This window comes from Melanotaenia boesemani, chromosome 19 (genome assembly GCF_017639745.1).
Source record: "Melanotaenia boesemani isolate fMelBoe1 chromosome 19, fMelBoe1.pri, whole genome shotgun sequence".
Taxonomy (NCBI): Eukaryota; Metazoa; Chordata; class Actinopteri; order Atheriniformes; family Melanotaeniidae; genus Melanotaenia; species Melanotaenia boesemani.
In genome coordinates this window covers 29,566,776-29,593,487 of record NC_055700.1, presented here as the reverse complement: position 1 = coordinate 29,593,487, position 26,712 = coordinate 29,566,776, and the positions used below count along the sequence as shown (strand labels likewise).

Here is a 26,712-nt window from a genome sequence, read left to right as displayed (position 1 = left end):
TAGACCGAGAACTGGGTTCATATGCAGGACTGGACCGAGAACTGGGTTCATATGCAGGACTGGACCGAGACCTGGCTTCATATGCAGGACTGGACCGAGAACTGGGTTCTTATGCAGGACTAGACCGAGAACTGGGTTCATATGCAGGACTAGACCGAGAACTGGCTTCATATGCAGGACTGGACCGAGACCTGGCTTCATATGCAGGACTGGACCGAGAACTGGCTTCATATGCATGACTAGACCAAGACCTGGCTTCATATGCAGGACTAGACCGAGACCTGGCTTAATATGCAGGACTAGACCAAGAACTGGCTTCATATGCAGGACTGAACCGAGAACTGGCTTCCTATGCAGGACTAGACCAAGACCTGGCTTCATATGCAGGACTAGACCAAGAACTGGGTTCATATGCAGGACTAGACCGAGAACTGGGTTCATATGCAGGACTGGACCGAGAACTGGCTTCATATGCAGGACTAGACCGAGACCTGGCTTCATATGCAGGACTGGACCGAGACCTGGCTTCATATGCAGGACTGGACCGAGAACTGGGTTCTTATGCAGGACTAGACCGAGAACTGGCTTCATATGCAGGACTAGACCGAGAACTGGGTTCATATGCAGGACTGGACCGAGACCTGGCTTCATATGCAGGACTAGACCGAGACCTGGGTTCATATGCAGGACTAGAGCAAGAACTGGCTTCATATGCAGGACTAGACCAAGAACTGGGTTCATATGCAGGACTGGACCGAGACCTGGCTTCATATGCAGGACTGGACCGAGAACTGGGTTCTTATGCAGGACTAGACCAAGACCTGGCTTCATACGCAGGACTAGACCGAGACCTGGCTTCATACGCAGGACTAGACCAAGAACTGGCTTCATACGCAGGACTGGACCGAGAACTGGCTTCATATGCAGGACTGGACCGAGAACTGGGTTCATATGCAGGACTGGACCGAGACCTGGCTTCATATGCAGGACTGAACCGAGAACTGGCTTCATATGCAGGACTAGACCGAGACCTGGCTTCATATGCAGGACTGAACCGAGAACTGGCTTCATATGCAGGACTAGACCAAGACCTGGCTTCATATGCAGAACTAGACCGAGAACTGGGTTCATATGCAGGACTAGACCGAGACCTGGCTTCATATGCAGAACTAGACCAAGAACTGGCTTCTTATGCAGGACTAGACCAAGACCTGGATTCATATGCAGGACTAGACCAAGACCTGGCTTAATATGCAGGACTAGACCGAGAACTGGCTTCATATGCAGGACTGAACCGAGAACTGGCTTCCTATGCAGGACTAGACCAAGACCTGGGTTCATATGCAGGACTAGACCAAGAACTGGGTTCATATGCAGGACTGGACCGAGAACTGGCTTCATATGCAGGACTGGACCGAGAACTGGGTTCATATGCAGGACTGGACCGAGAACTGGGTTCATATGCAGGACTGAACCGAGAACTGGCTTCATATGCAGGACTAGACCGAGACCTGGCTTCATATGCAGGACTGAACCGAGAACTGGCTTCATATGCAGGACTAGACCAAGACCTGGCTTCATATGCAGAACTAGACCGAGAACTGGGTTCATATGCAGGACTAGACCGAGACCTGGCTTCATATGCAGTACTAGACCAAGAACTGGCTTCTTATGCAGGACTAGACCAAGACCTGGATTCATATGCAGGACTAGACCAAGACCTGGCTTAATATGCAGGACTAGACCGAGAACTGGCTTCATATGCAGGACTGAACCGAGAACTGGCTTCCTATGCAGGACTAGACCAAGACCTGGCTTCATATGCAGGACTAGACCGAGAACTGGGTTCATATGCAGGACTAGACCAAGAACTGGGTTCATATGCAGGACTGGACCGAGAACTGGCTTCATATGCAGGACTAGACCGAGAACTGGGTTCATATGCATGACTAGACCGAGAACTGGGTTCATATGCAGGACTAGACCAAGAACTGGGTTCTTATGCAGGACTAGACCGAGAACTGGGTTCATATGCAGAACTGGGTTCATATGCAGGACTGGACCGAGACCTGGCTTCATATGCAGGACTAGACCAAGAACTGGGTTCATATGCAGGACTGGACCGAGAACTGGGTTCTTATGCAGGACTAGACCGAGAACTGGGTTCATATGCAGAACTGGGTTCATATGCAGGACTGGACCGAGACCTGGCTTCATATGCAGGACTAGACCAAGAACTGGGTTCATATGCAGGACTGGACCGAGAACTGGCTTCATATGCAGGACTAGACCGAGAACTGGGTTCATATGCATGACTAGACCGAGAACTGGGTTCATATGCAGGACTAGACCGAGAACTGGGTTCTTATGCAGGACTAGACCAAGAACTGGGTTCATATGCAGGACTGGACCGAGACCTGGCTTCATATGCAGGACCGAGACCAGGAACTGACTTCATATGCAGGACTGGACCGAGAACTGGCTTCATATGCAGGACTAGACCAAGAACTGGCTTCTTATGCAGGACTAGACTGCGAACTGGGTTCATATGCAGGACTAGACCAAGACCTGGCTTCATATGCATGACTAGATCAAGACCTGGCTTCATATGCAGGACTAGACCAAGACCTGGCTTCATATGCAGGACTAGACCAAGACCTGGCTTCATATGCAGGACTAGACCGAGAACTGGGTTCATATGCAGGACTAGACCAAGACCTGGCTTCATATGCAGGACTAGACCAAGACCTGGCTTCATATGCAAGACTGGACCGAGACCTGGCTTCATATGCAGGACCGAGACCAGGAACTGGCTTCATATGCAGGACTGGACCGAGAACTGGCTTCATATGCAGGACTAGACCAAGAACTGGGTTCATATGCAGGACTAGACCGAGAACTGGCTTCATATGCAGGACTGGACCGAGAACTGGCTTCATATGCAGGACTAGACCGAGAACTGGGTTCATATGCAGGACTAGACCGAGAACTGGCTTCATATGCAGGACTAGACCGAGAACTGGGTTCATATGCAGGACTAGACCAAGACCTGGCTTCATACGCAGGACTAGACCGAGACCTGGCTTCATACGCAGGACTAGACCAAGAACTGGCTTCATACGCAGGACTGGACCGAGAACTGGCTTCATACGCAGGACTGGACCGAGAACTGGGTTCATATGCAGGACTGGACCGAGAACTGGGTTCATATGCAGGACTGGACCGAGACCTGGCTTCATATGCAGGACTGGACCGAGAACTGGCTTCATATGCAGGACTAGACCGAGACCTGGCTTCATATGCAGGACTAGACTCTTCACATAGTCACAGTTCTGGATTCAGTTTATTGATTTCATGTAATATTCTAATTTTCTGAGATTTAAATTTTTGGATTTTCATCAAAATTATAATAACTGCTTGAAATATCTCACTTTGCATGTAATGAGTCTATAATAATATATTAGTTTCACCTTTTAAGCTGAATTACTGAAATAAATTAAGTTTTGTGCGATATTGATATTTTTGGAGTTGCAGCTGTATATGTGTGTGAAAAGAAGAAAAATAATGCTTCTCTATGGCTGGAATAAAGCCAAGAAGACGTTCCTGATGCACGGTGGCGCCACAAAGCAGCTGAGCTGGAGTTGGTTTAGTGTGACAAGAAAAAGTTAGTGTCATCAGCAAAGATTACCATGTGGAAGATATTTGATGAATTTACGAAGTGTATAGACTGTATAGAACAAAAAGAAGCAGTCCTAATATAGAACCCTGAGGAACTCCACATCTAGTAATTTTACATTAAGATTTGTTATTGTTAACGTGAACTTGTTGCTCCCTTTCGAAAAGGCAGCTTCTGAAACAACCAAATGTCTTTCCTCTGACACCATTATGTTCCAGTCAGCCTACTAGTAATTCAAGATCAACAGTATCAAATTCTTTTGATAAATCGAGGAAAATACCAATTCCACACTCACTCAGCGTCATTGTGTTTTTTCAGTGAGGTCAAGGATTATCGTACAGGTAGTGTTCTTCTTCCTGAAGCCATATTGAGATGATTCTATCCAGTTAGTCCAATTAGCCACTAAGGCTTTTATACACAACTCTCTCAAGTACCTTTGAAAATACAGGTAAAATGGATATTGGTCTATAGGTCTGTAGGTAAATTTTTTGGTCTATAATAACATGTACAATAGATTTAACAATTGTACTAGATTAGATTAGACTTTATTATCTCACAGTGGAGAAATTCACTTGTTACAGCAGCTCTTGTTATAGAATAAAGTGCAGAAAGACAGAATAAGGTGAACATGCATCACAGCAAGAAGGTGCAATATAAATTATTTACAAGAAAAAGTCTAAGAAAAGCAAAAATATGTACCATTATAAATATAAAAGATATATATATATATATATATATATATATATATATATATATATATATATATAAAATATAACAACAACTTCACAGACTATATACATATTTACATGGTGATGGTGGGAAATGAAGAATATGATGACATTGATAATGGGGGGTATTACACAGTAAAATATAAATAAATACTACACAGTATTATGACTATACAGATAAGTTGTACAGTCTGACAGCAGTGGGGATGAAGGACCTGCGGTAGCGCTCCCTCCTACACTGAGGGTGTCTCAGTCTGCTGCTGAAGGAGCTGCTCAGCCCCTCCACAGTGTGGTGCAGCGGGTGAGAGGTGTTGTCCATGATGGATGTGAGCTTGGCCAACATCCTCCTCTCACCCACCTCCTCCACAGAGTCCAGCGGGCAGCCCAGGACAGAGCTGGCCCTCCTGACCAGCTTGTTCAGTCTCTTCCTGTCCCGGTCAGTGCTGCTCGCTCCCCAGCAGACAACGGCGTAGAGGACAGCAGAGGCTACCACAGAGACATAAAATGTCCTTAGCAGAGGCCTGCATACTCCAAAGGACCTCAGTCTCCTCAGGAGGTGGAGGCGACTCTGGCCCTTCTTGTACAGGGCGTCTGTGTGGTGTGACCAGTCCAGTTTATTGTTGAGGTGAACACCCAGGTACTTGAAACTGTCCACCAGGTCAATGTCCTTCCCCTGGATGTTCACCGGTGTGTGGGGTAGTGTCCTTCTCCGGAAGTCAATCACCATCTCCATGGTCTTACTGGTGTTTAAGCACAGGTGGTTGCACTCACACCAGTCCACAAAGTCCATGATGACTGACCGGTACTCCAGCTCGTTCCCCTCAGACACACAGCCCACAATGGCTGAGTCGTCAGAGAACTTCTGGAGATGACAGCTGCTGGTGTTGTAGGTGAAGTCCGAGGTGTAGAGGGTGAAGAGGAACGGTGAGAGCACTGTTCCTTGAGGGGCCCCCGTGCTGCAGACTACCACCTCAGACACACAGTTCTGCAGACGCACGTACTGTGGCCGGTTGGTGAGGTAGTCGATGGTCCACGCAGCTAACTTTCCATCCACTCCAGCTCCTTCCAGCTTCCCCTGCAGCAGCGCCGGCTGGATGGTGTTGAACGCACTGGAGAAGTCAAAAAACATGACTCTCACGACGCTCCCAGCGTCTCCAGGTGAGCCAGCGCCCTGTGCAGTAGGTAGATGACAGCATCATCCACCCCGATGTTTGGCCTGTAGGCAAACTGCAGCGGGTCCATCGTGGTGCACACCACGGAGCGGAGGTGACCGAGGATGAACCTCTCCATGGTCTTCATCAGGTGGGAGGTCAAGGCGACGGGTCTGTAATGGTTCGGTTCCTTAGCGTGTGATATCTTAGGAACCAGAACCACACAGGAGGTCTTCCACAGGACAGGGACCTTCTCCAGGCTGAGGCTCAGGTTAAAGATGTACCTGAGCACCTCACAGAGCTGGTCTGCACAGGTCCTGAGCAGCCTGGGGCTGATGCCGTCGGGTCCTGCAGCTTTCCTGTTCTTCAGCCGCCTCAGTTCTCTCCTCACCTGGGCCGATGTAAGGGAGAGGGGGGAGGTGGAGGGCAGTGGGGGGCTGGTGGTGGAGTCCATTGGTGTGGAGTGGAGATGGGGGGTAGGTGAAAGTGGAGGTGAAGATGAAGGTGGTCGGGGGAAGGGGATGGTAGACGCTGGACTGAGAATGTGTGAAGAGGAGGGAGGGGGGGCAGAGGGAGTGGGGTTAGAATCAAATCTGTTAAAAAACAGATTTAAATCATTGGCCCAGCGCTGGTCTCCATCAGCTGTCCCTCTGGCACCACTCTGTCCAAATCCAGAGATCTCCTTCAGCCCTCTCCACACGTCCCGTGTGTTCTTCTGCTCCAGTCGCTCCTCCAGCTTCTTCCTGTAGCTGTCCTTGGCCCGCCTGATCTTGTACTGGAGTTCATGCTGAACTCTCCTCTGCTCCTCTCTGTCCCCTGAAATGAAAGCCCTCTTCTTCTGGTTCAGCAGGACTTTAAGCTCAGGGGTCACCCAGGGTTTGTTGTTGGAGAAACACCGCACCCTCCGGGTTGGCACAGTGTTCTCCACACAGAAGTTGATGTAGTCCGTGATGCAGTGGGTCAGGCCATCAATGTCCTCTCCATGAGAGCTGCAGAGTGTCTCCCAGTCTGTGGTTTGGAAACAGTCTCTCAGTCTCTCATTGGCCTCATCGGTCCACACTTTCACAGACTTCTTCTGTGCCAGCTGTCTTCTCACCCTGGGTGTGTATTCAGGGAGCAGATGTACGAGGTTGTGATCAGAGCGTCCAAGCGGGGGGAGGGGGGGCGGAGGTGTATGCGTCCTTCACATTAGCATACAGTAGGTCCAGCGTCTTGTTCTCCCTGGTGTGGCACTTCACGTACTGGACGAAAGTAGGGAGAGTGGCAGAGAGCGAGGTGTGATTGAAATCCCCGCTGATGAGCAGGAGGGACTGCGGGTGGCGAGTCTGCATCCGAGTCACTGCGCTGTGGAGCAGCTCACAAGCAGCTGCTGCATCAGCCGAGGGAGGGATGTACACATTAAACAGTATAACGTGTGAAAACTCCCTCGGGAGGTAATACGGCCGCATGCCCACAGCGAGTAACTCACTGTCCCTGGTGCAGAGTTGTTCCTTTACAGAGATGTGCGCCCGGCTGCACCATCTCTCGTTGACATACACCGCGAGTCCCCCGCCTTTCCTCTTACCACTCTCCGCTGCACTCCTATCCGCGCGCGAAAGTTTAAATCCATCCAGGGAAACCACAGAGTCCGGAATAAGTCCATTCAGCCACGTCTCCATTAAACACATGAGGCTACATTCCCTGAACTCCCGCTGTAGCCGGGTCAGCGCCGTGAGCTCGTCGGTCTTGTTAGAGAGGGAACGAACGTTTCCCATAATCACAGAGGGTAAATATGGCCTGTACCTCCGTTTCCTCTCCTGGAGCTTTCTTCCTGCTCTGCAGCCTCTTCTTTTTCTCCGTATCTCCGCGGGAATCTCCGGCTTCTCCGCGTAGAGAAGAGCAGTGCTGCTCAGAGCTAACAGCTGGTCCCTGGTGTAAACAATGGAGCCGTGGCTGAAACCAAAGGTGTCCCCCACCGAAGTCTGGAAAAGTGCCAAAAGAAGCAGAAATCCAAATAGAAAATCAATAAAAGTAGGCTTCCCATGTGCAGAATTGCACCTGGTACTGACTGCTGTAAAGGAAAAAAGAAAACCACGTCTAAAAACCATAGAAAACGCTAAAAAAAAAGGAATAGAGGAGGCAGAGCTGCCGTAGCACGCAGCTGCTCGCACAGCGCCATGTTTGTTTGTCAGTTACTACATTTATCATCCACACCAGCAGTATGAGAACTTTTCATATTCATGATAATGTTGATAATTTCTGTTTTATTAGTAGACGTGAGAAAGAATGAGCTAAAGCGGTTTCCTTTTAGGTTTTGTGGGTAAGTGGATCCCCCTTGTGGATTTATGGTTTTGCCATCGAGTCTCCTATGGAATTGAAGTAGTTGTTAAAACTGTTGGCAAGCTTTTCATCCAGATAGTAATTATAGTTTAGTTTAATTACGGTGTCAGGAAGGAAAGTAGTTTATGTCACACCAGTCAGAAAATCCTGGAGGGACGGACTTCTCCTTTACAACAAAACATTCAGACTCAGACTGAGACGAGGAGGCTCATCATGGAGCTGCTGAGCCTCCGTATCAACAGGAGTCAGCTGAGGTGGTTTGGACATCTGATTAGGTCACATTGTACTGGGAGGAGACCTCCAGGAAGACCCAGGACTCAATGGAGGGATTATTCTGGGCTGGGAGTGACTCCGGATCCCCCAGGAGGAGCTGGAGAAAGGAAGGTCTGGGTCTCCCTCCTGAACCTGTTGCCTCTGCCACACAGATAAGAAGATAGATGAATGTTGAAATGAAAGTATTTGTATTTAATTTGTAGTGATGTGGGGAAAAATGTAAAATTAGGAGGGACAGTCTAATTTAAGAAAGAGTTTTAATTACTGCAAAAAAGGGACAAATTTCCATTTTCCCAGGTTTATCTGTGGAGATGACATGGGATGATTACTAGTGAAATAAGTTGTTTTCCTCTTGTTTTGTAGTCAAAGGGAGACAGTTTGAAGTGAAGGAGTTCTTTCTGGAGGACATCCTGAGACTGACCGGCTTCAGCAACAAGGACATGTGGAAATATGATGAAGAGACACAGAGAAGTAATGACAGTTGATTTATTTATCTCCAGCCTCCAGCCTGGCTTGATATCAGCATCCTCTGTGTATGTGACATATTCTGGTTTTCAGAGGAGAGAAAACAGAAACGACTGACAGAGTGGTGCGAGGCGGTGGAAACCAGTTCTGCTGGGGAGAAAGAGACGAGCCATTTGTTGGCGCCAGGGATCCTCCGTGGATGTAGAGATGAGGATGAGCAGAGCTTCAACAAGCCGGTAAACACACACCTCACTACAGACGTCACAAGCATACAAGACGTGATTGGACTGTAGAGTCTCAGTATTAAAAATAAGGCATTTTCAAACTGGGAAAGAACAGAGGACAGTCAAACGAGGGAAGCATGCCGGATGCTGATCAGACCGTTTAGACACAAAATGAGAGAAAAAAATAATCAGTACACTGCTCAGTACTAACCTCTGAGAAAAACTGATTAAACAATCACATCTCCCAGTCAAAGTAGTACTTGAGTACTACGACTTAAGTATCTACACTTCATGTCATGATAATGTTTCAAGAGCGGGTAGGTCAGGTAGGTAAGTCATGTGACTTCGTGTCAGTTTAAAACTGTCGATGCTTTTATACCCAACTCCAAAACGGAGGACACGTGGACAAAGCATCATTTTATGCGTTCTTGTTGGAAAATAAATTATATTTACTCTGCATTAATAAATGAATATTGATGTCTGTAGAAGCTGTAGATACGTTGTCCAGATAGGAGTGTAAAACAATCACTATCCCATATGCTTATGTTTTGAAACCTATATTCTACAAGATAATCAATAACGTAAAAGTCTTAAATACTGATTAAACTTTTTAATTATTTCAAAATATGTATTGCTGATTCACCAGTGTACGTATGTTTTTAGGTCATTTTAGTCAGTATGTTCTGACAGCAGAAGAAAAGCGTTAGCATCAGTACGTTCAGATGAGGGGATAAATGTACTGTATTGTAGTTTGTATTGGTGATTGTAAGGGGCCGTCCTCACGATGCCAGATTGTAGAAAAAAAGTATTTCAGCAAACCACCCTTTCATCCCCACGAAGCAGGGATTAGTCTCCATGAAACCGAACAGGTCTGAAGCCGGGTACCAAAGGGGATCGGTTTGAGTCCTCTACCGCCTGCCGTACTGTGTGAACAGCGAAGCTGCACAACTCAAGGTTATGACGTCAATGTGATGAACACGCGCCGATTCCCAGTCCACCCTTCCTCGAGTTTTTTTAAAGAAGCCTTGTAGTGTGTACTACAGCGGCGTTGTGGGCATGTTGAAGCCCTTCTAGTAGTTTTTGCCACCGTTTTCACACCTGAAGCGGCTTCAGTGCCATGTGGACATAGCCTCAGTGACCACGTCCCCATCCTGGCAGTGAAAGGTTGATGCAGGAAGACTGGACAGACCTCCATCATGTGTCAGAAGTCACAGGTCAAACTCATCATAACAGTTTACACAGTTTCCATGGCAACAGGATTATACTAGCATAGCTCCAGAGATATGTTAGCTTAAATACAGAAGACATTTTATTTAATCAAAACTACATTTGTTTCCAGCCTTCAGTACATATGAATAACTGGTATTCAGTTTTTCTGCACTTTTAAAAACTTTGAGTTAAAAAACTTCAAATAGAGTAGCTAATAAATTACTTTTATGTTTAATAAAGCTTACACATTAAACATTTGAAAATGTGTGACGTATCCTGGGAGATACAAACAGTAAAAAGACAACAAAAGGTCATATTTTGAGGAAAAAATTATTAAACTGTGTGATTTTAGCCTCAAAACATTAGAAAAAAATAGCAATAAATGATTTTTTAAGTTGCCCCCTCTCCCACACTTTGTTGTGCAGACAAGATTTATGTTCGTGCTGCTTCTGGTTTAAAGTTCTTAAAGCACAGAGCCAGCACAAACTCTTCAAAAGGCAGTCTGATTTAGGTTTAATGTGGGAAGGCTGGTTGACCTTTGATGACCTCTCTAAACTGCTATTGATTTCTATCAGATGATAATGGCACAAACCAAACTTTTTGCAGGACCAGCGTTGGACGCCATGCTTGTTTGAGTCTGCGGAGCCTAGCTTCACTCAGGTAGCTGGGACTACTTTTATTGGCAGGCCACTCCTCAGGAAGCTGATAATTCAGCGGGAAAGTACATGAGCCTGATTAGGACCCGATGATTTCTGCAATTCAGAAAACACGAATAGATTCTGAGAGTTATATTCATTTTCCCCCTCCCCCTGTCTGTGACCTGAACTTAAGTCTCCTCCAGACACTCAGCTGAGGCTAAAGACCCATTTCTGCTCCCTCACGTACGTAAACGGCCACGTCCTTTTCAAACGTTGTCTGCGTCGCCGTCCTCATACTGCCATGCTTGTTTTGCGTTGGCATGGCATTCCTCCACTAGGGAGCAGTGCTGAGTTCAGACTTCACTCCTGCGAGCCGACGTCAGTTTCCGACACGTTAGCAGCGGTGACGCGTCGCTATGGCGTTGTTTCCAGCCGCCCAACACGCCCTAAACACTCACAAATAGTCTTTATTCAGAAGCTCATGCAGTTTCTACAGTTGTTGTCTGCGTCTTTCTACTGTTTTGTTCCCTTCCTGATCCTCTTCTACTCTGGTTTGTTTCTTTGCCTGGTCGCATGGCAGCTATTCTGCTCAGCGCTGCATCAAGCGACAGACAGCTAAACTCCCTGAAAACGGACCAAATTACAGAGCGACTGATTCAGGAAACCGATGAAGCTGTCCGTCCGTCTGCGTGTCCGTCTTCTGCGACCAGAATAAATTTGCCTTCAGAGCCTGATAGAAGCACAGCGGCGGTCTGCAGAGCTATCCAGCGCTTTGCGGCTCTAGAAAAAATGAAAAAAGCTGAAACAAAATGAAAATACAACTTAATTTACAGAGTCTACAGCTCCTCCATGTAGCTGGTCCAGGTTCAAATGCTGGTCTAGGGCCCTCTGCAGCAGGTCTTTCTCTGACCCCCTTTCCTGCAAAGCAGCTGTCCATTAAATGTCCTAATTAAAAGAACAAATCTTAGAATAAAAGATAAATAGGATATTTAGGGTATTTTTGTCATGATCTTATGGTTTTGATTTAAGGCTTTTAGTCTTGTCATGTTTAGTTCTGGTTTCCTGATTTATTTTGAAAGTTAATGAGTGTTTTGCTTTCTGGTTCCTGTTTGTTTGTACACCTGGTTTGATTTGCTAAATTTGCTCCAGCTGTTTCTTATTAGTCCCTCAGCTATTTATACTCCTTGGTTCCAGGTGGCCTTTGTCAGCTCGTCCATTGTGTTTCCCCGTCATGTCTCTATTGTTCGGTTTAGTAAGGGTTTCTTTATTAAAACCTTTATTCCTGCACCCGTCTGCCTTCTCCGTCCTGCATTTGGGTCCACTTCCTCCTCAAGTCACGACAGTTTTCCTAATGAACAGCTGAAAATGTGTACACATTCACCTGGAAAACATCAGGTCACATAATAAAACAAAATTCAGGGAAAAAAGTAAAAAACTGGACTGTAGTAGAGTGAATAAATAAATGCGCTCAACCAGTTACCTTCATGATTTACTGATAAAAAAAGTGAGTGTCTACAGTATAACCCCATCACATCTGTTTCTAGGATCTGTGGCACAGCTGTTGGCATGTCTTCCCTCATTTTCATGTTTTCTGCTTCGGCTCTGGGCTGATACACTTTCAGGTATTAAACTGTTTGGCAGTCACCCCCCAACGGCAATGTTTGCACGAGGTTTTAATCTGTTAGCTGACTCCAAACCATCTCCTCATCTGCTACATGGTGAGGCCTTTCCTTTCGAATACTGGGTGGTTCACTTTCATTCTCTTTCGTGGCTCATTTCTGATCAGTTTCCTCTGTCTGTCCAGACTTAGTTCTTTTTGTTTTATTATCAGTTTTTATTATGGGGTTTTCTTGGTGGTTATCAACCAGTTTAGAGGTCTGTACCACCATCCAGTCGAGCTGTTTGTGATCACTTCATCCCGGTGACCTGGCTGTTTTTGTGTCCTAGAACAAAGGTGGAGCGGACCAGATGGAGCCGTGGCTGCTGAGGGAGATGGACTCCTGCATTTCAAACATTTTCCTGCATGAAGAGCTGGAGGCTTTCAGTCAGCTGTTCAACCTCATTCTCAGTGAAAGTGTCAACGGTACGACATCTAGTCTCTCACCTCTGTGAAGATACCCCGTCTTTACTGGCCCTATACAGGATTTTTTTTTTTTTCACAACACAGTTTTGATGCAGATTTCGTCATTAAATGTTTAAAATCTAATAATAAAGTACTTTTAGTCTCATGGGTTTTTAAAAGTTGCTAAAGACTGTGATCCAAAAAGACCGAAACCTTCTAAATGTCTTCCCTAGTGGATATGTTTGCTCTAAGAAGCTCTAAAAGACATTTCCTTTGAGGCTGACTGGGATGAATGTTTTTTTTATCTAGTGGATTACATGCATAGTCAAACAGGCGCCACGGCTCTGATGGTGTCGGCAGCGCGAGGATTCGTCCCACAGATGCAGCAGCTGCTCGCCATGGGGGCTGACATCAACATCACAGCATCTAATGGATGGTAGGACAACGTGGCATCACTGTCCGTATTGTCATTATTTCAATTTTACAAGATTAATCCTTAAAACTCCAGCAGATCTCCCAGAGTTCTCTCTCCTCCACCACCAGGAGCGGTGCTGTGTATCTCTGTGGGGTAAATGTGATGGATATTTAACCCTTTAGATGATCTACGGAGGTTTTCCAGGCATTTCTATCCCATCCAGGAGGTTTACAATCCAGCCACTAAATTTAGTTTTATTCGGAGACTCTATCTGGTAAATCCACAATGATCCATGATAACAGCATTATTTATCACATTTCATCATAAAAACATCACCATCACTACTATGTTGCTAAGAGACCTCTATTTAGACCTGGACATGATGATGAAGCCACTTCCTGTCAGACTTTCCACCAATCAGAAAGCTTAGATTGACGGTAACGTCCAATCAGGAGCAGCCAAAGATCAACCAGTGAGCAGAAAGTTCTATGTGTGTGTGAAGAGAAGAAAAATAATGCTCCTCTATGGCTGGAATAAAGCCAAGAAGACGTTTCTGATGCACGGTGGCGCCACAAAGCAGCTGAGCTGGAGTTGGTTTAGTGAGGATAGCAGGTAAATAGTAGCAGGAATAACTGGAAATGAGGAAAAAGTGGAAACATGGAAATAGTTTCTGTTGTGTGTTTGTTTCAATAACAATATTTTTTCTCCTGAAAGCCAAGACTTCAGAGAACGATGAGATGAGAAAAGGTTTGGTCACTGTTGATCTGTGTGTTATTTCTACAAAGTTCTGTTAGTAAGAAATTCTGCTTTCTTCTTCTGGTCGACCTTTATAGTGCTATATCTATTCATACATTCATTTTACATCATTTTACCTCCCAGTCTGACAGCTGCTACACACTGGTTTATACTGGGATTAAAAGCTGCTACATACTGGTTTGTACTGGGATTAAAAGCTGCTACAGACTGGTTTATACTGGGATTAAAAGCTGCTACATACTGGTTTATACTGGATTAAAAGCTGTTACAGACTGGTTTATACTGGGATTAAAAGCTGCTACAGACTGGTTTATACTGGATTAAAAGCTGTTACAGACTGGTTTATACTGGGATTAAAAGCTGCTACAGACTGGTTTATACTGGATTAAAAGCTACTACAGACTGGTTTATACTGGGATTAAAAGCTGCTACAGACTGGTTTATACTGGGATTAAAAGCAGCTACAGACTGGTTTATACTGGGATTAAAAGCTGCTACACACTGGTTTATACTGGGATTAAAAGCTGCTACAGACTGGTTTATACTGGATTAAACTCTGCTACAGACTGGTTTATACTGGGATTAAAATCTGCTACAGACTGGTTTATACTGGGATTAAAAGCTGCTACAGACTGGTTTATACTGGGATTAAAAACTGCTACAGACTGGTTTATACTGGATTAAAAGCTGCTACAGACTGGTTTATACTGGGATTAAAAACTGCTACAGACTGGTTTATACTGGGATTAAAATCTGCTACAGACTGGTTCATACTGGGATTAAAAGCTGCTACAGACTGGTTTATACTGGGATTAAAATCTGCTACAGACTGGTTTATACTGGGATTAAAAGCTGCTACAGACTGGTTTATACTGGGATTAAAAACTGCTACAGACTGGTTTATACTGGGATTTAAAATCTGCTACAGACTGGTTCATACTGGGATTAAAAGCTGCTACAGACTGGTTTATACTGGGATTAAAAGTTGCTACAGACTGGTTCATACTGGGATTAAAAGCTGCTACAGACTGGTTTATACTGGGATTAAAATCTGCTACAGACTGGTTCATACTGGGATTAAAAGCTGCTACAGACTGGTTTATACTGGATTAAAAGCTACTACAGACTGGTTTATACTGGGATTAAAAGCTGCTACACACTGGTTTATACTGGGATTAAAAACTACTACAGACTGGTTTATACTGGGATTAAAAGCTGCTACACACTGGTTTATACTGGGATTAAAAACTACAGACTGGTTTATACTGGGATTAAAAGCTGTTACAGACTGGTTTATACTGGGATTAAAAGCTACTACAGACTGGTTTACACTGGGATTAAAAGCTGCTACACACTGGTTTATACTGGGATTAAAAACTACTACAGACTGGTTTATACTGGGATTAAAAGCTGTTACAGACTGGTTTATACTGGGATTAAAAACTGCTACAGACTGGTTTATACTGGGATTAAAAGCAGCTACAGACTGGTTTATACTGGGATTAAAAGCTGCTACACACTGGTTTATACTGGGATTAAAAGCTGCTACAGACTGGTTTATACTGGGATTAAAATCTGCTACAGACTGGTTTATACTGGGATTAAAATCTGCTACAGACTGGTTTATACTGGGATTAAAAGCTGCTACAGACTGGTTTATACTGGGATTAAAAACTGCTACAGACTGGTTTATACTGGGATTAAAAGTTGCTACAGACTGGTTCATACTGGGATTAAAAGCTGCTACACACTGGTTTATACTGGGATTAAAAGCTGCTACAGACTGGTTCATACTGGGATTAAAAGCTGCTACACACTGGTTTATACTGGGATTAAAAGCTGTTACAGACTGGTTTATACTGGGATTAAAAGTTGCTACAGACTGGTTCATACTGGGATTAAAAGTTGCTACAGACTGGTTCATACTGGGATTAAAAGCTGCTACACACTGGTTTATACTGGGATTAAAAGCTGTTACAGACTGGTTTATACTGGGATTAAAAGTTGCTACAGACTGGTTCATACTGGGATTAAAAGTTGCTACAGACTGGTTCATACTGGGATTAAAAGCTGCTACACACTGGTTTATACTGGGATTAAAAGTTGCTACACACTGGTTTATACAGGGATTAAAAGCTGCTACAGACTGGTTCACACTGGATTAAAAGCTGCTACAGACTGGTTTATACTGGGATTAAAAGCTGTTACAGACTGGTTTATACTGGGATTAAAAGCTGCTACAGACTGGTTTATACTGGGATTAAAAACTGTTACAGACTGGTTTATACTGGGATTAAAAGCTGCTACAGACTGGTTTATACTGGGATTAAAAGCTGCTACAGACTGGTTTATACTGGGATTAAAAGCTGTTACAGACTGGTTTATACTGGGATTAAAAGCTGCTACAGACTGGTTTATACTGGGATTAAAAGCTGCTACAGACTGGTTTATACTGGGATTAAAAGCTGTTACACACTGGTTTATACTGGGATTAAAAGCTGCTACAGACTGGTTCACACTGGGATTAAAAGCTGCTACAGACTGGTTTATACTGGGATTAAAAGCTGCTACAGACTGGTTCACACTGGGATTAAAAAGCTGCTACAGACTGGTTTATACTGGGATTAAAAGCTGTTACAGACTGGTTTATACTGGATTAAAAGCTGCTACAGACTGGTTTATACTGGGATTAAAAACTGTTACAGGACTGGTTTATACTGGATTAAAAGCTGCTACAGACTGGTTTATACTGGGATTAAAAGCTGCTACAGACTGGTTTATACTGGGATTAAAAGCTGTTACAGACTGGTTTATACTGGATGAAAAGTTGCTACAGACTGGTTCATACGGGATTAAAAGCTGCTACAGACTGGTTCATACTGGGATTAAAAGCTGCTACACAGCTGGTTTATACTGGATTAAAAGTTGCTACAGACTGGTTCATACTGGATTAAAAGCTGCTACAGACTGGTTTATACTGGGATTAAAAGCTGCTACACACTGGTTTATACTGGGATTAAAAAGCTGCTACAGACTGGTTATTATACTGGATTAAAAGTTGCTACAGACTGGTTCATACTGGGATTAAAAGCTGCTGCACACTGTTTTATACTGGGATTAAAAGCTGCTACAGACTGGTTTATACTGGGATTAAATTCTGCTACAGACTGGTTTATACTGGGATTAAAAGCTGCTACAGACTGTGTTTATCCGGGGATTAAAAGCTGTTGCTACAGACTGGTTTATACTGGGATTAAAAGCTGCTACAGAACTGGTTTATTACTGGGGTTAAAAGCTGCTTACAGACTGGTTTATACTGGGATTAAAAGCTGCTACAGACTGGTTTATACTGGGATTAAAAGCTGCTACAGACTGGTTTATACTGGGATTAAAAGCTGCTACAGACTGGTTTATACTGGGATTAAAAGCTGCTACAGACTGGTTTATACTGGGATTAAAAGCTGCTACAGACTGGTTTATACTGGGATTAAAGGCTGCTACAGACTGGTTTATACTGGGATTAAAAGCTGCTACAGACTGGTTTATACTGGGATTAAAAGCTGCTACAGACTGGTTTATACTGGGGTTAAAAGCTGCTACAGACTGGTTTATACTGGGATTAAAAGCTGCTACAGACTGGTTTATACTGGGATTAAAAGCTGCTACAGACTGGTTTATACTGGGATTAAAAGCTGTTACAGACTGGTTTATACTGGGATTAAAAGCTGCTACAGACTGGTTTATACTGGGATTAAAAGCTGCTACAGACTGGTTTATACTGGGATTAAAAGCTGCTACAGACTGGTTTATACTGGGATTAAAAGCTGCTACAGACTGGTTATACTGGGGTTAAAAGCTGCTACAGACTGGTTTATACTGGGGGTTTTAAAAGCTGCTACAGACTGGTTTATACTGGGATTAAAAGCTGTTACAGACTGGTTTATACTGGGATTAAAAGCTGCTACAGACTGGTTTATACTGGATTAAAAGCTGCTACAGACTGGTTTATACTGGGTTAAAAGCTGCTACAGACTGGTTTATACTGGGGATTAAATGCTGCTACAGACTGGTTTATACTGGATTAAAAGCTGCTACAAACTGGTTTATACTGGGATTAAAAAGCTGCTACACACTTGTTTATACTGGGATTAAAAGCTGCTACAGACTGGTTTATACTAGGATTAAAAGCTTCAGCTTCTACTGTATAAAAAGAAAACATGCCGACTAAAAAGATCTAATAGCTTAAGCTTTAAGGGTTAATGATGGTGAAATTTAATCTTCTGTATGAATTTGAAGTCAGTCCTACTAATGTAAGCCGTAACACGAGCTATGACCTGCAGAAATAACCGTTAAGCTTACTTCTACAAACCTTGTCATCTCATTTCAGGACTGCCCTGGACTTTGCTAAACACTTCTGGCAGACAGAGGCCATGGATCTGCTCAGGTCCTCTTTGTGAGTGTTGTTTACCTCAGTGCTGTTCTTTCCTTCAGTATTTAGCAGGTTTGTTCAAAGTTAAAAAACTGAAGCCCGTCCTGTATAAACATCACGAGGGAGATCTGAGCACCTGAACACATCTAGACATGTAGGTGAACATGTTCCAGACCTCAGTGATCCTTCAGCCTCAGCTGTGTTCTGGAAAAGTCCTACTGAACTTAGCGTGTTGTGTCTTCACATGGAGGACATTTTAGGACACAGATCATAAATGTCAAACTCAAGGCCTGCAGGCCACATCCGGCCTGTGAATGAATTATTTTTTCATATCTAATCACTATTAGTGCTGGACAGCTATAATACTACAAGTCCCACAATGCACTGCCAGCGCATTGGCGCGACATTCACGGGCCCGCGAGCGCGTACCTTGCTTGTTCTCTAGCAGCTTGACGGTGCTACTCACCTTTGCCATCAATGCCTCTCCCCAAAAAATGGCTCATTTGAAAAGTGGACTTTGAAAACAGAATATGTTTCAGATGTAAAGAGCGAAGCTTATTTTTCTTATTGCTAACAGGGCATTTGATTTTTTAAAATTACAAAATTATCTTTGCCTGTAGAAAATGTTTTCACTTGAAATGACTCTGAAGAAGAAATACACCACCATTTCTATATATAGAGCCATAAGAAATAAATGCAACAAACGTTGAGCAGACTTTTTTTTTTTTATTTATTTGTTGATTAATGTTGTTTTTAGGCTGTAAACTAATACTCTGTTAGTTTCAGGTTCAGTGTGTGCAATAAGATCATTTTAAAAGACTTTTTAATAAACATTGAACAGTCCACCCCTCAGCTTGTTCCAGTTTTCCTCTTTTTGGCCTGCTGTGTATTTGAGTTTGACACCGCTGACACAGAGGGACCTCAAAACACCAGAAACATGGGATCCTTAATAACTTGGTTGAACACTAAAAGCCAGAAGAGTTCCTGTTCTGTGGTAACATTCTGCTTGTTCCAGTACCTAAGAAATCTAAACCAGATGACTACAGACCAGCTGTCCTAACACCTCACATCATGAAAATCCTGCAGAGATGGTTACTGGCTCACCTCAAAAAAGCAAGTCATCACCTTATCAGGACCCATCACAGTTTGCTTATCGTAATGTTCTTGGGGTTGAAGATGCCATCGCCTACCTGCTTCAGAGAGCCACTCTCATGTGGACCAATCAGGCAGCACTTTGAGGATCATGTTCTTTAATTTCTCAAGTGTTTTAATACAATTCAGCTGCTTTGTGAAGTGAGAAGCTCCATAAATTCCAGGTGGAAGCTCCACCACCTGGATTCATGACTCGCTAACAAACACACCAGTTTGTGAGAACCAGAGGTTGTGTATCTGAGATGGTGGTCAGCAGACCTGGAGCACCACCAGGGACTGTTTCTCTCACCATTTCTCTTCACACTGTCCTGCAGAAATACTCTGATTACTCTGCAGCTGTGGGGAGTATCAGAGAACTGCAGGATAACCTCAAAACCACATCTGGAGCGGCAGCTCTGGATTCTAAAAATTACTCCATTGTATGAAGACATCTGAATTAATTTTTTTTCTTATAGATTTACAGGAAAAAAAAGCCTAAATACAATTTTATAATGTGATTAGTCGAATTTATTTACAATTACATAAAAAGAAAACATCTTTTGACAGCTGTCGTACCTTGTATTGTTCCTTGGTTTTTTCCTCCTAGATGTGTCTAGATATTCATCTGTCCTACTCTTCTGCTTGTCTCGATCTTCTATGGTATTAACTAAAAAAAGGTATCAGACTTTTTGTAGAATGTTTCATCTTAAATTGACTCAATACATGAAGTGAGGTTTAGATATGATGTCAAACGTCCAGACTATAAATATCCATGCCTGATTTCCTGAAAGGTTTATAATTAAGTTTCTGCTAATTCTGATAGATCTGTAGGGATGTGTATTCTTAAATATTTTATAGATTTGTCATCCCAGTTTTCTGTAGGAGGGTTACAGTTAAAGCTGTACATTTCATTTATAGCCTAAGACTGGACTATTTGTTTAATGTGTCGTTAGTGCTGGAACAGATTGTGTTGGGTTCATTTCAGGTAAATTCTAGCACACCAACAGAGTGAAAAAAGGGTGTGTTGTTGTTGCTTTGGCAGACCTTTGCGGGATGTGAGCAGTGTGGAGGAATCAGCTTTGATGCAGTGTGGCTCTGCAAAGCTGAGCGCTGAAGACCAAGAGCTGCTCAAACTCTGACCACCATAGCTTTGATGATCAGTGGGTGGACCTGGACCTCATCATGGCTCTGCTCCACAACATCTGCTCCTCGACCAGTGATGGTGAGACATCTCTATCAGCAGTTCCCCCTTGAGAAGAGAAAGTCTGAGCTGGGCTGTTCTGATCCATGAAAATGGTTATTCTCAGGTTTAGACCCTCCAGTGACGTGTATGTTTGCACAGACATGTTAGATTCCCTTTGAACCTGAAAGAACATGCATTTTATCTTCTGGGTTTCAGGCGCCGTCTTGATTTTTCTTCCTGGATACGATGAAATAGTGTCGCTCAGGGACCGCATCCTGTCGGACGATGAGCGATTCTCCGCACACTCTGAGAGGTAAAAGGCAAACTCCATCTAGAAGAAAACTTCTTCATGTAATTCTTAAAATGATTTAAGAAATGCTCCGTCTTCCTTCAGTCACTTTGTTTTTGGTTTGGTTTCTGGTTTGATTTTCCTCATTTTGTTTCCTAAACCAAAAAAAAATCCATTTTCAGTTCAAGAGACAGTAAAACGCCTCGTTTAGATTATGTATTTCATCATCATCTACACTGTGTTAACTCCACGTCCAGAACTGTGCTGAACTCAGCTGATCTCGATAAATCCATCCACAGTTAACCCCTTAACACCTGCATTTATTTGCTATTACTCAGGAAAACAACTGGAAAGTTGATTTAACCTCCAGCTCGTCTACTGCTGAGAGAAAGAATAAATAAGACACATTCTTCATCAGTATTCTTGTAGAAATGAGGAATCCTTTGTTTTTATCACGGTGGGCTTAATTTTCATTGTTCACACCATCATGTTCATCAGAAACATGCAGCTGACAGGTGTGTGTCGTCTCAGTTACCAGGTGTTCACCTACATTCAGACATGCAGACTCTGATCAGAAAAAGAGCCATGAAGACCTCTCCACCGGAACGTCAGGAAGATAGTGAGTCATGCTTTTAATGCAGTTGATGAAGACAGAACTGCTCCTGATGTCACTTATTTAACCTTTATTTTACTGAACTTGCAACGGTTTTCTGAACATTAATCACACATTTAGGAACAGGCCAAAAATTTTCAGTCTTGTCAACAAGAATAACAGAAAATTAACACAAAATCTGGAGTCATAAGACTCTGAGTTATTCTGACCAAACCACCACATAAATACTGACATAAACTCTGCATCCAAATGAAAAACTCCTACCATTATTTTTTTTACTTGTTCTGTCCAGCATCATAGCAGCAAAATATAATCTGGTTTCTGTATCATGCTGAACAAAATTTGCTCTGCCAAGGGGAGGCCTATGGGTAGAAGACTCCTCTTGATAATCTGATTCATTTATTTATTTATGTACGTTGAATCACGGAATCTCTGTATCTTGCTGGACCTGACCGAGGGGACAGAAAAAGATGGAAAAAGAGCAAAAAGAAGCAAAAGAGAAAAGAAGAAAGGGAGACAAAAAGATCACAGACAGAAGGAAACGACCCTTCAATCCACAACATCACTCAGACAACAAACTGTTACACCTGTACATGAACACACCAGAACATTTCCTACAACTTTTACTGAAAAACAGAGCTGCTAGTCATTAAGAGTTCTTAAATAATAACCAAATCAAAAGACATGTCACAAAAGTAGCACAACAACAACCAGATACTAACTCACAAGAAAAAAAAGAGAAATTATCTCTTAGTATATAAAAACCCCACTGGACACCTGGCGGGGCGGCACCCATTGACCAAGTGAACTTCCCTCTGGATGTTGAGCCTCTGGTAGCATTAGGCACCTCCGCTCCACGGGAGGTCCCCCGGGGCAAAAGGCCAGGAGAGGCCACCCCCCACGACCGGGCCACACAGGGACTTCAGCCAACGAGCTCCCACCGACCCCAGAAGGGCACATTCCTCGCCTAGCGGGGAACACACACACACACACCTGTGTCCTTGCACACTCCCACTCATCCTAGCACACACACACGCACACACACAGTATAAAACACACACACACAGCATACAACCCTCCCAGTCTCACTTCCCAGCCCCCCCCCCCCACCATGTCTTGTGGGAGATGTCCCTGGCGGACCAGAAGACGGCAAGCCCCAAATCCGGCCTCCACCAATAGCAAACCCCCCATCACCTCCCACCCACTCTGCGGCCGTCCGGAGCATCCCCCAAGATCAGCAGCCCCCCATCAGCGCAGCCACCCCGGGTCCCAGCCCCCGGGGCAACCACCTCCCCCTATTCATTCTCATCCTTATAACTAACGGAAATATTGCTGCCGATTAAAGTCCACTATACCTGCTGATTTTTATGTTTTCAGATTCTGTCGACTAATATTGCTGAAACGAGCATCACCATCAACGACGTGGTCTTCGTCATCGACTCAGGAAAAGTCAAAGAGGTGCAGTCTCTGGTAGAGAGTTGGAAAATGAATCAAGTCCACCAGAGTTTCCAACCGGTTGTTTCTCATGTTGTAGAAGTCCTTTGATCCGTTCACTCGTGCATCCATGTTGAAGTCAGTTTGGATCTCCAAAGCCAGCGTTCTGCAGAGGAAAGGAAGGTAACAGTAACATCACACCCGTACAGCAGCTGTAATGTCAGGACAGATGTTAACATGGCGAGCACAGCTTCCAGCCCTCCCCATGCTTCTCCTCCTGTCTGCTTCTTGATGTGTCATGTTTAGTCAGCTCTCCACCTTTTTTAGTCTAAACTTTTAAAGACTTTTTGCTGCAACGTGGCTGAACATGATGGAAAACAAACAAGAAAAATGTATTCATAGATCACTTTAAAAACAACAGCAGTCCTGACCACTGTCATGGAAGTCATACGGTACAAATACACAAGAACTAAATAAATGATCATTAAAGTTTACATAAGTCACATTCAGCATGTCAGGCTGGATCAAAGACCAGTGACTTAAATCAAATTAATAATCAGAAAGGGAGCCTGATTAACATGCAACGCTGAAAATCACAAGTAAAATTTTCTAGTCTACTTATCTGAGAGACCAAGACAGATTCAGATACAGAAGTAATTTATTGTGAGGATGGTAGGTAAATAACTGTAGTGTTACAGTAGCATTATAGGACTAAGAGGAGAACATAAATTAAATAGAAATAAATAAATAGAATAGAATGGGTCTCCTAAATCTATATTTAAGCAGATTTATATTTATTGAAATGTCTCCTTTAATGCGAAACAGGTTGATTTTGAGTTGGCATGGCTTCTTCAGTCATGCCCCTCATGGTTATCAAAGAAAGTCTACTTGAAATACAAAAAATAAAAGTATAAAAACGTCAATCTAATTTTTTTATCAACATAAACATCTATTTGTGTTTGTTTTGTTTTTTTGTTACTAATGATTTTTATAAAGTATATAATTATTCATTAAATTTAGATTATTTAGTTCTGTACCTGAGCAAACGCTCATCCCTGTTACACAAACGATCCTCCCCCATAAAAGCAGTGGTGTGGTCCATACGAGCATGAACATCAGGAAGTGACATCACTGAAGTCTTCTGGAGACCAGGACACCTGAGGCAGCCCAGTGGCTTCCTTCTGGCTGCTTTGGAAGAAATAAAAAGGCCCTGAGATTATTTTTGCTTTGATTTTTCATGATACAAAAAAGTGGGAAAAGAGACATTTTTTCTGCTGCTTGTTTTTTAAAGACATTTGTTAATCTGAGCTTCATCTGGAGCGTGTTTCTGTCCCCACAGAGCTGGACGCTGCCAGCCTGGGGTTTGTTTCCACCTCTTCAGTCGCCTTCGGTTCAACAACATGCTGGAATTCCAGGTTCCACAGCTGCTGCGAATGCCTCTGCAGGTAGGAAGGGCTTCCTCTTCATCACAAGGCCTGTTTTTCTGCTTCCTGCCGGAAAATAAATGAAGCATGTTTCCACAACATGCCTCAGCTTTCTCTACAGACAGCTGAGATGTGAGATTACTACAGATGTGTCAGAATAAACATACATGTTACTGTGTCAGTAAATTCATCTGGAAACACAGTATTATCAGCTCCTAAAAGAAAACCAATTTTCCACCAGAGGATAGCAGCTCTGTACATCTAGGAATGAGGACATAAATAATGACATATATAAATATATATATATATATATATTTATATATGTAATAAAACACAACCATAACTGAATCTATCCCAAAAAGTTTAATGTTAATGTTTTAAACACTTAGCTTCCCATCAATATAATAATAATAATAATAATAATAATAAACACCAAGATACATTAATAACAAAATAAATGAATAAAAACAAAAGTAAACAAATAACCAGCGAACACCCAGTGCTAATTAAAGTCCTTCCTTATTTCTGTACCTTGTAAAAGTAATTAAATAAAATAAAATAATGATTTAATCATATCTGGACATTTCCTGAGCGTCCCCTCCAACCTGTTCCACAAGTTAATCCACAGACTGAATAGAGAAGGTTTTCCTTGCTGTGTGTACCTGAAATTACGTTTGCCCCCAAGTTCTAACCTCCTGGTTTCTGGTTCTGGCTGCCAACTCCTGCAGAGATGAGACGAACGTCTCTGGAACCAGAGTCTCTGCTGTCATGTAACTCCTTGTTTGTGTGGAGAACTAGCAAAGCTCTAAAGCGGACCCATTACTTTGAGGCAGGTGGATTGGATAAAGGGGTATTTTTGGCTATGACTCCCTGGAGAAAGAGTCGTTTTTTTGGGAGGGGGGGGTTCCGGCACAGTCCAACTCACTACAGTTTTCCTCTTCTCTTTGTTTAAACAGCGTTCCATCCGGCCTTTCAGAATAAAGCTGGTGTCAGAGACTGAAGCACTGTGATGGTCTTTATTTGAGGGATTTATTTTCCTAACTTTGTCCAGAAAAGCTCCAGTTTTTAGGAAGCAAGCTGTGTTGCTATTTTGATGTTTTTGGTTTGAATGGAGCACAGACACTAATTCAGGATAAAGACCGGTGAAGTGGAAGTGAAACCTTGAATGTCTTGCCGTATCTCGCTTTGTGTTTAAGGAGCTGTGTCTCCAGACCAAACTTCTGGCTCCATCCTCCTGCCCGCATCGCTGAACTTCCTGTCCAAAGCTCCACAGCCTCCTCCCGCACATGCAATCCGGAGCGCCGTCAAAATGCTGAAGGTAAGCAGCTCTCCCAGATACCTCACACACAGATTTCTGTGCTTGCTCTCACAACCTTTTCCTCAGACTATAGATGCCTTGGACCAGTATGAAGCCCTGACTGATCTGGGCTTCCATCTGGCTGATCTACCTGTGGAGCCCCACCTGGGAAAGATGGTGCTGTGTGCTGTAGTGCTCAAATGTCTGGACCCTATTCTCACCATCGCCTGTACTCTGGCCTATCGGGACCCTTTCATCCTTCCTGCCGAGAGCTCCAAGAAGAAAGCTGCTCTGCAGTGCCGCAAGCATTTCACTTCCAACACCTTCAGTGACCACATGGCTCTGCTCCGAGCTTTCCAGGTTGGTGTTAGATACTGATGCACTGAGGAGCAGGCTCAGTTTGTCCTGTTCTGGTTACAGATTATGTTTTCACCACATCCTCATCGATCTGACTGCTTCTGATGCTGAAGTTATCTTTCTGATGTTTTTAATCATGTCTCGTGTCAGTCGTGGCAGAAGGCTCGCAGTAACGGCTGGGAAAGATCCTTCTGTGAGAAGAACTTTCTGTCCCAGGCCACCATGGACATGATCCTTGGAATGAGGACACAGCTGCTGGGACAACTCCGAGCTATTGGTCAGCTCTGTTTTTATGTTATTTAAAATTTATCCAACTTTGATTAAATAAAATTTCAGCAGTTATTTTAATTTTGAATGCAATCCCAACTGCAAAATCATTGGGACGGTCAGATGATGAAACTGAGACGTTTCACCTTGAGATGGAAAATAAGAGCTGAATCTGATGCAGCAACACGTCTGGAAAAAGTTGGAACAGGAGCAACAAAAGGCTGGAAAAGTACCTGGTACAAACCAGAAACACCTGGAGGAGCTAACCAGGTTACCTGGCAACAGGTCAGTAACATGACTGGGTATAAAAGCAGCATTTCAGAGAGGCAGAGTCTCTCAGCTGGAAAGATGGACAGAGCTTCACCAATCTGA

General features: G+C 43.6%; 1 protein-coding gene across 1 annotated transcript in view; it reads left to right on the top strand.

Annotated features, from left to right (window-relative positions):
* LOC121629743 (3'-5' RNA helicase YTHDC2) overlaps nucleotides 1-26,712 on the top strand; it is a 74,663-nt gene that overhangs the window by 31,987 nt on the left and 15,964 nt on the right. The window contains 18 exon segments of the mRNA XM_041969491.1: nucleotides 8,511-8,618; nucleotides 8,706-8,848; nucleotides 12,631-12,766; nucleotides 13,055-13,181; nucleotides 18,304-18,369; nucleotides 20,519-20,609; nucleotides 20,611-20,698; nucleotides 20,876-20,972; nucleotides 21,480-21,490; nucleotides 21,493-21,548; nucleotides 21,550-21,567; nucleotides 22,939-23,019; nucleotides 23,096-23,178; nucleotides 24,335-24,440; nucleotides 25,616-25,660; nucleotides 25,663-25,737; nucleotides 25,804-26,076; nucleotides 26,224-26,350. Coding sequence (XP_041825425.1) covers nucleotides 8,511-8,618; nucleotides 8,706-8,848; nucleotides 12,631-12,766; nucleotides 13,055-13,181; nucleotides 18,304-18,369; nucleotides 20,519-20,609; nucleotides 20,611-20,698; nucleotides 20,876-20,972; nucleotides 21,480-21,490; nucleotides 21,493-21,548; nucleotides 21,550-21,567; nucleotides 22,939-23,019; nucleotides 23,096-23,178; nucleotides 24,335-24,440; nucleotides 25,616-25,660; nucleotides 25,663-25,737; nucleotides 25,804-26,076; nucleotides 26,224-26,350 — 1,731 coding nt within the window.